Source organism: Callorhinchus milii, unplaced genomic scaffold, assembly GCF_018977255.1.
Source record: "Callorhinchus milii isolate IMCB2004 unplaced genomic scaffold, IMCB_Cmil_1.0 Scaffold2, whole genome shotgun sequence".
Taxonomy (NCBI): Eukaryota; Metazoa; Chordata; class Chondrichthyes; order Chimaeriformes; family Callorhinchidae; genus Callorhinchus; species Callorhinchus milii.
This window is the reverse complement of record NW_024704743.1, coordinates 1,569,014-1,581,940: the sequence shown is the minus strand read 5'-3', so window position 1 is coordinate 1,581,940 and position 12,927 is coordinate 1,569,014. Positions and strand designations below refer to the sequence as shown.

Below are 12,927 nucleotides of genomic sequence, written 5' to 3'. Positions count from 1 at the left end.
ATTGTATACCCCATACTCGACTCTCCCCCCCCTCCCTCCCCGTCGAAGATTTCAGACCGGTGAACCTTACTCACCCAAACCAGTTGCATCCCCCTCAGGAAGTAACTGGTGCAAACTCTGTTCTGATTGAATCCGTTAAAAGATTTGGTAAAGGGAGAGCAGGGGGGGGGGGGGGGGGGGGGGGCGGGAGAGAGGTGGGAGGAGGGGGCAGAGGGGGAGACGGGGGTGAGAGAGTGGGGGTGGGAGTGGGGTTGTGGGGCGCAGTGGTGGGGGAATGGGGTGAGGATCGTTCCTCCAAATCGCAGGGAAGTGTAGTCCAATCTGTTGATGGGGACAGGAAGGAAATGAGGCGACACAGAATGGCATCGATCAACAAGGGGTGTCCATCTGGCTGTTGGCCACCACTGGGACAGCTCCGTAACTGTCCACGTGGCGTCTCAGCCATCTTCGCTGCACTTCAGACTGCACCTGTCCGGGCACAACAACAACAACAACAGCAGCTTGTACTTATATAGCGTCCCTCCACACAGGGCAGGGTCTCAGAGCACTGACTCCGAGCCGGGGGGTGTGGGTGGGGGGAGGGGGGGAGGTGGGGGAGGTGGGCGTAAGTACGGTCGAAGAGGAAGGTTTTCAGGCGGGACTTGAAAGAGGGGAGAGAGGGGGGGGCAGGTGGAGGGATTGAGGGAGAGCGTTCCAGAATCTCGGGCGTAGCGGCTGAAAGCTGACCGGGTGGTGGATTGGGGGGAGTGAGGAGGTCAGACAGGGAGGGAGGGAGGGGCCGGGGAGTGAAAGGGAATTGAACACGAGAGCGAGAGGATCTTGAAGTGGACCCGTTGGGTGACGGGGAGCCAAGTGGAGCCTGAGCCAGAACTGGTGAGATGTGGGGGACGGAGTTTGTTCCGGGTCAGTATTGCGGGACAATAAACTGGTCCACTTACCTCTTGGTTGAGAAAGCAATACAGGACTCCCACTATGAAACCCTGTACACACAGAGAGAGAGAGAGAGACACAAACTCAGAGCCTCGTCGGGAACAGGAAATTACTGACTGTATCTGGGAGAATATCGGCCAGGACACAGGGAGAAACTCGCTTAACGTCTCATTCAAAGGACGTCACCTCCAGTAATATAGAATTCCACCCCCCCCCTCCCTTCCCCCTTCCCCCCAGCTCTGAACTAGAGCATCAGTTGACGTCCTAAGGCACTGGACAGTCAGGGGTTTGGATCCGAGCAGTGGGTGCGGGGGGGGTGGTGTATGGGAAGGTGGAGGGCTAGGATTGGGACTAGGGCAAGGACGGTCGAAGAGGAGGGTCTTGAGATGTGCCTTGAAGGAGGCAACAGAAGGAGCAAGATTATTACCCCGGGGAAAGCGATCTGAGGCGCGCGCGCGCGTGTGTGTGTGTGTGTGTGTGTGTGTGTGTGTGGAGTGAGGAAACTTGCCCAACTTTTCCTCTGCCCCGGGAATCGAACCCGGGTCCTCTCGCTTGCGAGGCGAGTGCTCTAACCCTGAGCTCCGGGGACTCCACACAGGACCTGTTGCTATGACTGTACCTGAAATGATCCGATGCAGAGATCAAGGTAGAGCTTGACAGCGTGGACGACGTGATCGGGTGGGAAAGCACATATGATGTAGTGCACCCCGAATAGGGGGATCAGGAGCAGAGTGGACTTTACCAGTCGCCTACCGGAGAGGTATTAAAATATAAATTATTATATCAAACAGCAACAACGACAAAATTAGAGTTACACAGGGCCTTGGAGGAGGCGAGGGAGGGGACGAGGCGAAGGGGGCAGAGAAGCTGAAAGCCCGAACGCTGATGGTGGGGCGGGCCGGGCGGGGGGGGGAGACATGAAGCAGGTCGGAGCTTGAACGGAGAGGAGTATCAGGAGTATCACTGAGGTGGGAGGGGTCAAGGCCGTTGAGGGCTTTGAAGGCGGGGATGAGGATGTTGAACTCTATCCTCTGGGGGATGGGGAGCCAGTGGAGCCGGGCGAGGGTGGCCGTGATGGGGGTGATGGGGTGGTGCGGGAGAGGACACGAGCTGCAGAGTTCTGGATGGTCCGCAACCTGTGGAGGGAAGAGCTGGGGAGGCCAAGCTGGGAGTCATCTTGGAACATCAACCCAGGCCTTCGCCTACCTGTACTGGGAGGAGTTGACCATGTGGATCTCCCGAGGGTTAAGCTTCTGGAACAATATCCTGATGATATTGAAAAAGAGCACGAAGTTTACCTGTGGGAGGAAATGGGGAGGAGATTCCCATGAGAACACCTGACTCTGATGAGTACTCTCCCTCAATCCCACGGCCTGGCCCCTTCTCTCCCCATTTTACAATTCCCGATCGAAGACCTACCCTCCCCTTCGACCGCAAGGTCTTTGTACCAGTCAAAGCTCTGATAGTCTGGAACTCCATCCCACAGTCCCTCCTTCTCGCATCCAATCCCCCCCCCTCCCTCGCCACCTTCAAGACCTATCTCAAGACCGTCCTCTTTGACCGTGCTTTCCCCCCCCCCACCCATCCCGACGTGAAAGGCGCTATACAAATGTAATTTTATTGTTGTCGTTGTTATAGTCCAGAACCCCTCTCAACAAACGTAAATAATGTTACCGCAGACTGTAGTATTCTTAGAATCATAGATACTCGCAGCGCAGAAGGATTCCTCCCATTGTGTCTGTGCCATACTCTTCGAAAGAGCCACCCAACCAGTCCCACTCCTCCCGCTCCTACCCCAATAGCCGTTCCTTTTCACATACCTCCCCAATTCCCTTTGGAAAGCTGCTCTCAATTCTGCTTCCACGCCCGCCCCCAACCCCCCCCCCCCCAACCCCCCCACCCCACCCCACCCCACCCTCCAGGCAGTGCGTTCTGACACTATACTGTGTTGAGAGTCTCGGTGTGAAGGGTTTAACAGGCGACCGCTCACCATGACGGAGATGACAATTGGGGCCTTTGTTATCCACCAATACGGAGAATCTTCAATCACATCCCAGCACCTGGTCACAACAGCAGAGACTTAGCAAGGAATCCAGCGTGTCTCTCCATCCCACAGTCCCTCCGCCTCGCTCGCCTCCCCCTCCCTCGCCTCCTTCAAGGCCCTCCTCTTCGACCGCGCCTTCAGTCACCCTTCTATCCCGTGAAGCGTTTTGAGACGTCTCGAAGACGTGATAAGGCGCCGGATCAAATGGCAGGATTGTTATCAGTATTATTATTATTATTATTATACTCACTCAGTGTCTTCGAAGCAAGACTTTGCAATCACCCAACCCGTCAGGCAAACAGCAGGCACACCTCAAAGAAAAGGTACATTTTAACCAAACTCAGAGAGCAATAGAATTCCGTTCCACAGTTAATAATAATAATAATAATAATAATCATTGCATTTGATACAGCGCTTTATTACATTCTTGAGCCGTCTCAAAGGGCTTCACAGAGTAAACAGTAAAGTGAATTGACTGTATATTTTGTGGGCGAAACGCGGCAGCCAATTGCGCACAGCAGCGTCCCCCACAGACAGCCGCGAAAGTGAGTGACTGATCTTATTTGGGGGGGAATTGTCGGCCAGAGCACAGAGGGAAAAAGAAACTCCCTTATCTGGGTCATAGGATTGGTTCGGATCCGGTCTCAACCCTCCCGAATCACTATCCTGTTACATCCCATCATCGAGCTGCTTCTTAAATAAGTCCCTGCGTCCGTGAGAGAGAATAGTGGGGTGGGGGGGGGGGGGAAAGGGACCAAGAAAGTGGGAGGGCGGAGTGTGGTGGAAGGGGAAGGGACCAAGGAACGGAGGTGGAAAGGGTGGGAAAGGGGGAAAGAGGGGAGGAAGGGAAGGAGGGAGTGGGGGGGGGGGGGTGTGTGTGGGTGTGGGGAAGGGGGCATATCAATACTTACCCCAACCAAGCACGCTCCACCACCAGAAGTATTTCTGCTGTGCGTGAAGGAGGCCAGGAGGAGGGAGTTGAGGTACAGCCCCTCCACAAGCAGCCAGAAGTGATTGGCCATGACACAGAAGTAGCAGAACACCACCGAGGTCTTGCAGCCGGCCTGGGGGTGGGAGGCAAAGGTGTCAAACACGGTCCTTGTAATCCTTGCGTTCGACCCGGCGCCTCGTCGCGCCTTCGAGACGCCTCAAAAGCGCTTCACAGGATAACACGGCCAAGTGTAGTGACTGCGTGTTCTCTGGGCGAAACGCGGCAGCCGATTGCCGTATTCCCCACAAACAGCCATGGGTTGAAGCGACCGATTTACTATTTTCATTTCAAGGGATTATTATTATTATCGTCCCTTGAGGGACGGGCAGGAGCCGGGGCCAGTCGAGCAGAGGCGCTGACCGGGTGGTGGATTGGGGGGAGGGAGGGAGGAAAGGAGGGAGGGAGGGAGGGTCCAGGGAGTGAAGGGTTTTGAACCCGAGTATGAGAAGGACGTCCCAAAGCACTAGGACTGGGGTGGTGAGGAGGAGATGAGGGGAGGGGAGATCTCAAGACACGAGGCTTGAACCCGCCACCCGGTGACTCAGGAGGTGAGGGCGGTACCAAACCGTTACCGTAGAAAACGTGCAGTGGTCAATGTCCCCATCGCCAAAGAGAACAGCGTCCTTAACGAACACGGAGACGCCGCGCAGGATGAAGGTGATGAAGAGCTGGATGTGGATGTAATTTCTCGTGCAGTGCAATCTCCTGCATGATCCGGAGACACAGAGACACGGGTAATCCTGGCATTCGATAACAACAGCAGCAACAACAACAACAACAACTTGCATTTATTACATCTGCTCTCGCTGCTGGGGTCTAACCAGCTAAACCCACAGGGCTTGGCCGACGAGGGCGCTGTCTGGCCAAGCTCTCCCGCTGCTTGTCCAGCGAGGACCACCCGACCACCCGTTAGTCAGGGCTTTGGCTCGGAGGGTGAACCAGGACCAACTCACCTGAATAGCAGTAAGATGATGACAGCCGCCGTGAGCACGAGCAGAGACGCAGAGTGTCCCACTGTGTAGATCACCTTTATCGTCCCAAAGTAGGAGACCTGCAATAGTGACAACAACAACAATATTTGGCTGTGCGACAGCCTGGCTCTCGCTCTCGCTCTCGCTCTCTCTCTCTCTCTCTTTCGTCTCTGAGTCAGAAGGTTGTGGGGCGGGGGGGGGGGTTTCAAGTTTTTTTTTGTTTACTCAACTAAAACAATTTATTTTTGATTTACGAATGAAAACTATTTTTTTAACTTATGAATTAAAACGTGGACATTATTTATTTATTTATTGATTGATTGATTAATCAATTTAGGAACGAAAACTACTTGAAACCTTTCTCCCTGTGTCACAGACTCACTCGCATCGCTGCGCACCCCAACCAAACACACCAGATAATCCACGGTGGTAGTGTGTCCCGTGAAGTGCTTTGAGATATAATCACGTGCGAAGGGTTATTATTATGATTATTGTTATCATTATTAGTGAGGTGTTACCTTATGGAGTTGCTATATCCATTGCGAGAATAATAAGGATGATACTCCTTGCGGTTGGTAGAGCGCCTTTCATGTCGGGAGGACGTCTCAAAGCGCTTCACGAGGATTTTTTTTCGTGAAGTGTAGTGACTGAATTTGCCGCGACCAAAAACTCCCTTCTCGTTTCGAACAGGAGATCTTTAAGGGGACGTGTGGTGGAGTGTGGGTGGTAGTGGTGGGAAGAAAGGAGGTCGGAGGGAAAGAGAGAGAGAAGGAGGGAGGGAGGGAAGGGAGGGAGGGGGGGGCCACGAAGGGATGTGTAGACGTGTGTGAGGGTCTTACCTCATCAGTGGGCAGATCATCGTCCACGATGCAGGCGGAGAGATACGCCGGGAAGACCTTGGACCAGCCCCTGCGGGTGCAGTTCCTGCTGACGGACCCTTGCGAGCCGCAAGAAAAAGAACTGACATAGCTTCTAAAAGGCGACGGGTGGTTTGTGGTGCGGTGGCCCTCGGAACTGTCTGAGTAACTGGACCGCGGACCCGATATACCATTCGACAACGCGCTTCACAGAACATACTGCGACGTGTAGTGACTGTGCATTTTTCTGGGCGAAACTCGGCAGCCACTTGCGCCCAGCGGCGTCCGCCACAAACAGCCGTGGATTGAAATGACCAAATTATTATTATTATTATTTTTTTTTTTTTTTGAAGGGGTTATTGTTAACCCCCGGAACAGCGATCCGCCAAATGACTAACAACCGGGTTCCTACACAGAGCCGTGTGTGTGTGTGCGTGTGTGTGCGCGTGTATGTGCGCGTGTGTGTGTGTGCGTGTGTGTGTGTGGCGCGCGTGGCGTAAGGAAACTTGCCTCAGGTTTCACGCTGCTCTAACCAACTCGCTTCCATATCAAGCCTGAAGGTTAACAGAAACCTTTTATTGCTCAGGGCTTTACAGATTTAATGTAATCCCTCTCCAAAAGGTTATTTATTATGATCCAGGACAGATGGTCACACAGTGAGCAAATACATAAAGTTATTTACAATTCACTGTTAAGTGCTATTGGCGTGAGATATTAAAGCCATCAAAGGCAATGGCTGTTTAACAGGTAATTTACCTCTTTAAATAGCTTGCCATCCCTGTCACCCAGACTCATTCAGATCCCTTTATAAATGCAATGGAAATTCCTGTGATGGTGAGGGGCCGCGGTATCCCAGGGCACTCACGGCTGACGGCAGCTCAGCCCGGCCCTGACCCATCCATCGGCAGGACCTGGAAGGGCCGACCGGTCACCGGGGGCAGGAAATCCTCCCCCTCGGCTCCTGGTAACCCCGGAGCCAAAGCCCTGACTAACTAACTAACTAACTAACTAACTAACGGGGAGGGTGGTCCCAGCCCGTCAAGCAGCGGGAAAGCTGGCCGGACAAGCCATGCTGGTTAGACTCCAGCCGTTACCCACCACCAACCCACACTCTGGATTCCCCCCCTCACCCCACAAGCCTTGGCTCTCGCCAACCTGCGCCTAATACTCTCCGGAATTAGGTAAACAGGGGGGCGTCCCTCCAGGAGAGAGAGAGAGAGAGAGAGAGAGAGAGCGCATTCCATATCCAGGTTTCTACGTGTAGGCGATGCCCGGGGGTGGAGGTCTCAGACTGCCTTGGGAGACTCTGAAGCCACGGTGGTGGGTTTCCTCGTGTTGGGTCAGACACCCGGTTGAGCAGATGTATATTTTTTTTACCTGTGTTGGCGGTGAAGTGGGAGAAGATAGCCGGGCAGGAGACATTAACTGTTGCCCCACGAGGAGCATGAGGCCAGCACACCACTCCGTCCCATAGCTTCCTACAACCTGGAGAAACACAAGAGGCAACGCAAGTTACATTGATATACAGCGTTCTTCACCTCGCGCGATTAGTAATAATAATAATAATAACCCTTCCAATTGATACAGCCCCTCATCACGCCTTCGACACGTCTCAAAGCGCTTCGCGGGATACACCGTAAAGTGACTGTGCGTTTTGTGGGTGAAACGCGGCAGCCAATTGCCCACAGCAGCGTCTCCTCCCCCCCCCCCACACACACACACACACAGAAACACACAAACCGTGGTGGATTGAGTGACCAAAGCAGAGTGGAAGTCTCAAAATGCTTCACGTGTCCTGGGCAGGTGGTTGGAGAAGAGGGGACAGGTTTTCAGTCCTTCTGCCCCTCTGTATCGACCGTACATACGGTCAACTCCGCTTTCCTTTCCCCCCCCCCCCCAAACTACCCCACCACGGCTCGGAGTCGCTGTTCATCGCTCCGAGACGTTGCCTCGCATAAAGAGCGCTGTGTAAATTGTTGTGGCAAGTTGTCGTGTGTTGGCTATAACTGCATCCTGGATTCCTCCAACTCCCTCCCCTCAACACTCCTTCCTATGTACGTCTCAATGATGTGAAAAGGCGCTGTACTAAATGCAAGGATGATTGTTATTATTATTATTATTATTATTATTATAAGGCAGCAGCCAGTTTTGCCCACAGAGAGCCATGGAGTGAACAACCAATAATTATTTGAGTGGGTGGGGGGGTGGGAGATGGTTTGTTGAACAGGACACAATTAACGGGCGAGTGGGAGGGAGGAGGGGGGGGGGCTGCGGAGGGGCAATGAATAAGTCAGGATGTTAAGCTGTTAATTTTACTGGGTCAAAACCGCGGTCTTTAAGGAAGTTAAAAGCTGAACGGAGGAGGCAATAAACTTCATGAGGGTTTTGAAACGCCACTTTTTGGGGGAATTAAAAGCTCGTTTGTGAAGCGCTATTAATTTAATTGGGCTTCGAAGTGCTTTTTCGGGGTGGGGGGGGTTTAACCGGTCACGAGCAGTGTGACGTGTGGTTTAAAGAGTTGCCTACCTTGCACGGATGTATTCCGATTGTCTCGAATGCCTCTTAAGCACTTGTCCTGGTTACGCTTCAACCCCTTGACGATCTCACACTCTGGGTGCAGAATGCTGTTCACCTGAAAGAGCGGAAGAGCACTCCGGGTCACCACCAATAATAATATTAATCCTCGCCTTTGACACAGCGACTGATCGCGTCTTAGAGACGCCTCAAAGCGCTTCACAGGGTGCACTGTTAAGTTAATTGACTGCACGTTTTGTGGGCAAACCGCGGCGGCCAATTGCGCGCGGCAGCGCCCCCCACAAACAGCCGTGGATTGAGTGACCGATTTATTATTATTTTTTAAAGCAATTATTATCCCCGGAAAAGCCATCCGCCCGTCGACTAACAACCGGGTTCCTACTGACTGCCGGTAACCAGAGGCGCGCGTGTGTGTGTGCGCGTGTGTGTGTGTGTGTGTGTGTGCGTGTGAGTGTGTGTGTGTGTGTGTGGAGTGAGGAAACTTGCCCAATCTGCCCAGAGAGTGAGTTGGAGTAACTGCTGGAGTCGAACCAGCCAAACCCACACGCAGCTCGGCCATTTGGAGCTCTGTCTGGCATTTTTTTCGCCGCTGCTCGTCCAGGTGTATTTGTGGTGTTTCTTCCACAACTGTACAGTCAATTCACTTTCTACAGTATATTCTGAAGCGCTTTGAGACGTCTCGAAGACGTGATAAGGCGCTAAATCAAACGCAGCGATTATTATTATTATTATTATTAAAACATCTCAAATTAAGGATTTCAAATAAACCCCCAAAAATTCTGCGCAACTTTAAGTATTCAGACCACGGCGTTCGGATTTTTAAAAAAAAAAGCACTTCAAAGAACCCGCTGTAAAGTGAACTGTCTGTCAAATACGAAAAAGAAAAAGAAACCGAAAGAGTGAGAGAGAGAAAGAGAGAGAGAGGGATAGAGAGAAAGGGAAATAAACAACGAGAGAGAGAAAAAGGGGGCAGGTTAAGTTGTGGAGTAACCAAAACTGAGATTGAATCCCGAAATAATAATAATAATAATAATAATAATAATCCTTGCATTTGATGTCTCAAAGCGCTTCACAGAATATACTGTCAAGTGTAGTGACTGTGTGTCTTGTGGGCGAAACGCGGCAGCCAATTGCGCACAGCAGCGTCCCCGCAAACAGCCGCGGGTTGAAGTGACCAACTTATTATTATTTTGTCTCTCTCAGAGAGACAGAGAGAGAGACAGAGAGAGAGACAGAGAGAGAGCCAGAGAGAGAGATCCTGAGGGTAGGAATGGATCAAGGATTTTTTGGGGGGGCATTCCTGACCGTAAAAGAGGAACTTACTCACCTGAGTGGGTGAGTGAGGCACGAAGAGACGCAGAGACGGTGTTTAGGGTGTGGGGGATGGGGGGGGGGGCGAGGGGGACAGGGGTGGGAGGTGGGAGTGGGAGTGCGTTGGGGGTGGGGGGAAGTTAGCAGAGTCGCGGTCCGGACACTGTAAAGGTCATTATGTTGTACTTACTCCGAAAACGAACAAACTGCACAACGTCCAGCTCAGTCCGACGGAGATCATTCCGTTGCGAGCGAGCGAGCGAGCGAGCGAGCGAGCGAGAGCGAGAGGGAGAGGGGGAGAGAGGGGGCGAGAGGGGAATCAGCCTCGCTCTTTAACCCATCACAACCCCACCCTGACCCTGACTCTGACTCTGACCCTCACCCCTGACCTGCTCTCACCCAACGCAACCTCGTCTAACCCAGTCGGACTCACTCCAATCCACCCCAACCCACACACACCCACCAACGCGCCCACCCACCCACCCACCCCCACCCACACACATACACTCTGCTTCGGGCTCTGTTATACTCAGTGGGCGGTGATGGGAAGGTAGACGGAACCCTTACCCATACGCTCTCACACACACACACACACACAAGCGGAACCACCTACTTCCCAATAAACGTGAAACAACAGCTTATAAAGATGTCAAGCGCAGCGAGAGAGGGAGGGAGGGAGAGAGCGAGGGGGAGAGCGAGGGGGAGAGGGAGAGAGAGAGAGAGGGGGGAGAGAGAGGTGGCCTTAACCTGTGACCTCGCCCAGGTACTGACTTGACCGGAAAATGGGGTCACCTTAGCGTAAACTTTCTATCCGAGAGTGAGACTGAGAGGGAGAGAGAGAGAGACTGAGAGGGGGAGAGAGAGAGAGAGAGAGAGAGACTGAGAGAGAGCTTAACCCTCGGGAGATCCACATGGTCAACTCCTCCCAGTACAGGTAGGCGAAGGCCTGGGTTGATGTTCCAAGATGACTCCCAGCTTGGCGGCCTCCCCAGCTCTTCCCTCCACAGGTTGCGGACCATCCAGAACTCTGCAGCTCGTGTCCTCTCCCGCACCACCCCCCATCACCCCATCACGGCCACCCTCGCCCGGCTCCACTGGCTTCCCCATCCCCCAGAGGATAGAGTTTCAACATCCTCATCCCCGCCTTCAAAGCCCTCAACGGCCTTGACCCCTCCCACCTCAGTGATACTCCTGATACTCCTCTCCGTTCAAGCTCCGACCTGCTTCATGTCTCCCCCCCCCGCCCGGCCCGCCCCACCATCAGCGTTCGGGCTTTCAGCTTCTCTGCCCCCTTCGCCTCGTCCCCTCCCTCGCCTCCTCCAAGGCCCTGTGTAACTCTAATTTTGTCGTTGTTGCTGTTTGATATAATAATTGATATTTTAATACCTCTCCGGTAGGCGACTGGTAAAGTCCACTCTGCTCCTGATCCCCCTATTCGGGGTGCACTACATCATATGTGCTTTCCCACCCGATCACGTCGTCCACGCTGTCAAGCTCTACCTTGATCTCTGCATCGGATCATTTCAGGTACAGTCATAGCAACAGGTCCTGTGTGGAGTCCCCGGAGCTCAGGGGTTAGAGCACTCGCCTCGCAAGCGAGAGGACCCGGGTTCGATTCCCGGGGCAGAGGAAAAGTTGGGCAAGTTTCCTCACTCCACACACACACACACACACACACACACACGCGCGCGCGCGCCTCAGATCGCTTTCCCCGGGGTAATAATCTTGCTCCTTCTGTTGCCTCCTTCAAGGCACATCTCAAGACCCTCCTCTTCGACCGTCCTTGCCCTAGTCCCAATCCTAGCCCTCCACCTTCCCATACACCACCCCCCCCGCACCCACTGCTCGGATCCAAACCCCTGACTGTCCAGTGCCTTAGGACGTCAACTGATGCTCTAGTTCAGAGCTGGGGGGAAGGGGGAAGGGAGGGGGTGGAATTCGACATTACTGGAGGTGACGTCCTTTGAATGAGACGTTAAGCGAGTTTCTCCCTGTGTTCTGGCCGATATTCTCCCAGATACAGTCAGTAATTTCCTGTTCCCGACGAGGCTCTGAGTTTGTGTCTCTCTCTCTCTCTCTCTGTGTACAGGGTTTCATAGTGGGAGTCCTGTATTGCTTTCTCAACCAAGAGGTAAGTGGACCAGTTTATTGTCCCGCAATACTGACCCGGAACAAACTCCGTCCCCCACATCTCACCAGTTCTGGCCCAGGCTCCACTTGGCTCCCCGTCACCCAACGGGTCCACTTCAAGATCCTCTCGCTCTCGTGTTCAATTCCCTTTCATTCCCCGGCCCCTCCCTCCCTCCCTCCCTGTCCGACCTCCTCACTCCCCCCAATCCACCACCCGGTCAGCTTTCAGCCGCTACGCCCGAGATTCTGGAACGCTCTCCCTGAATCCCTCCACCTGCCCCCCCCTCTCTCCCCTCTTTCAAGTCCCGCCTGAAAACCTTCCTCTTCGACCGTACTTACGCCCACCTCCCCCCCTCCCCCCTCCCCCCACCCACACCCCCCGGCTCGGAGTCAGTGCTCTGAGACCCTGCCCTGTGTGGAGGGACGCTATATAAGTACAAGCTGCTGTTGTTGTTGTTGTTGTGCCCGGACAGGTGCAGTCTGAAGTGCAGCGAAGATGGCTGAGACGCCACGTGGACAGTTACGGAGCTGTCCCAGTGGTGGCCAACAGCCAGATGGACACCCCTTGTTGATCGATGCCATTCTGTGTCGCCTCATTTCCTTCCTGTCCCATCAACAGATTGGACTACACTTCCCTGCGATTTGGAGGAACGATCCTCACCCCATTCCCCCACCACTGCGCCCCACAACCCCACTCCCACCCCACTCTCTCACCCCCGTCTCCCCCTCTGCCCCTCCTCCCACCTCTCTCCCCCCCCCCCCCCCCCCCCCCCCCCTCTCTCCCTTTACCAAATCTTTTAACGGATTCAATCAGAACAGAGTTTGCACCAGTTACTTCCTGAGGGGGATGCAACTGGTTTGGGTGAGTAAGGTTCACCGGTCTGAAATCTTCGACGGGGAGGGAGGGGGGGGAGGGTCGAGTATGGGGTATACAATCGCTTTCCTGGGCAGGGAATAATCCCTCAAGGAAAATGTAGTGACTCAACCCACTGTTGACTGCAGCGTTTCAGCCACAAAAATACATAGTATTTGTAACCTATTTCTTCCCAACTGTTTGCATTGCAGGTGAGTGCGTCCAGACTTGGAGCGCTGTGAACTGACACCGTGGTCTAAACACTCTGCTCCCTCCTCTTCCTCTTCCTCCTCCACCCATCCCTG

The 12,927-nt window shown here is 53.7% G+C and overlaps 2 protein-coding genes across 2 annotated transcripts; one reads left to right on the top strand and one right to left on the bottom strand.

Annotated features, from left to right (window-relative positions):
• Positions 1-263: 263 nt before the first annotated feature.
• LOC103172774 (vasoactive intestinal polypeptide receptor) lies at positions 264-7,726 on the bottom strand. Its single transcript, XM_042332533.1, is given in 13 exon segments — positions 264-468; positions 939-980; positions 1,550-1,679; positions 2,137-2,228; positions 2,921-2,990; positions 3,225-3,285; positions 3,886-3,930; positions 3,933-4,038; positions 4,538-4,670; positions 4,919-5,016; positions 5,776-5,873; positions 7,171-7,278; positions 7,699-7,726. Coding segments are annotated over 13 exon segments (1,110 nt in total). The 3' UTR covers positions 264-369.
• A 2,813-nt stretch (positions 7,727-10,539) lies between these two features.
• Positions 10,540-12,341, top strand: LOC121848156 (vasoactive intestinal polypeptide receptor-like). Its single transcript, XM_042332532.1, has 4 exons — positions 10,540-10,573; positions 11,037-11,166; positions 11,729-11,770; positions 12,243-12,341. Exons 1-4 carry the CDS (start codon positions 10,551-10,553, stop codon positions 12,339-12,341), a joined length of 294 nt encoding a protein of 97 aa, XP_042188466.1. The 5' UTR covers positions 10,540-10,550.
• The last annotated feature ends 586 nt before the right edge of the window (positions 12,342-12,927 follow it).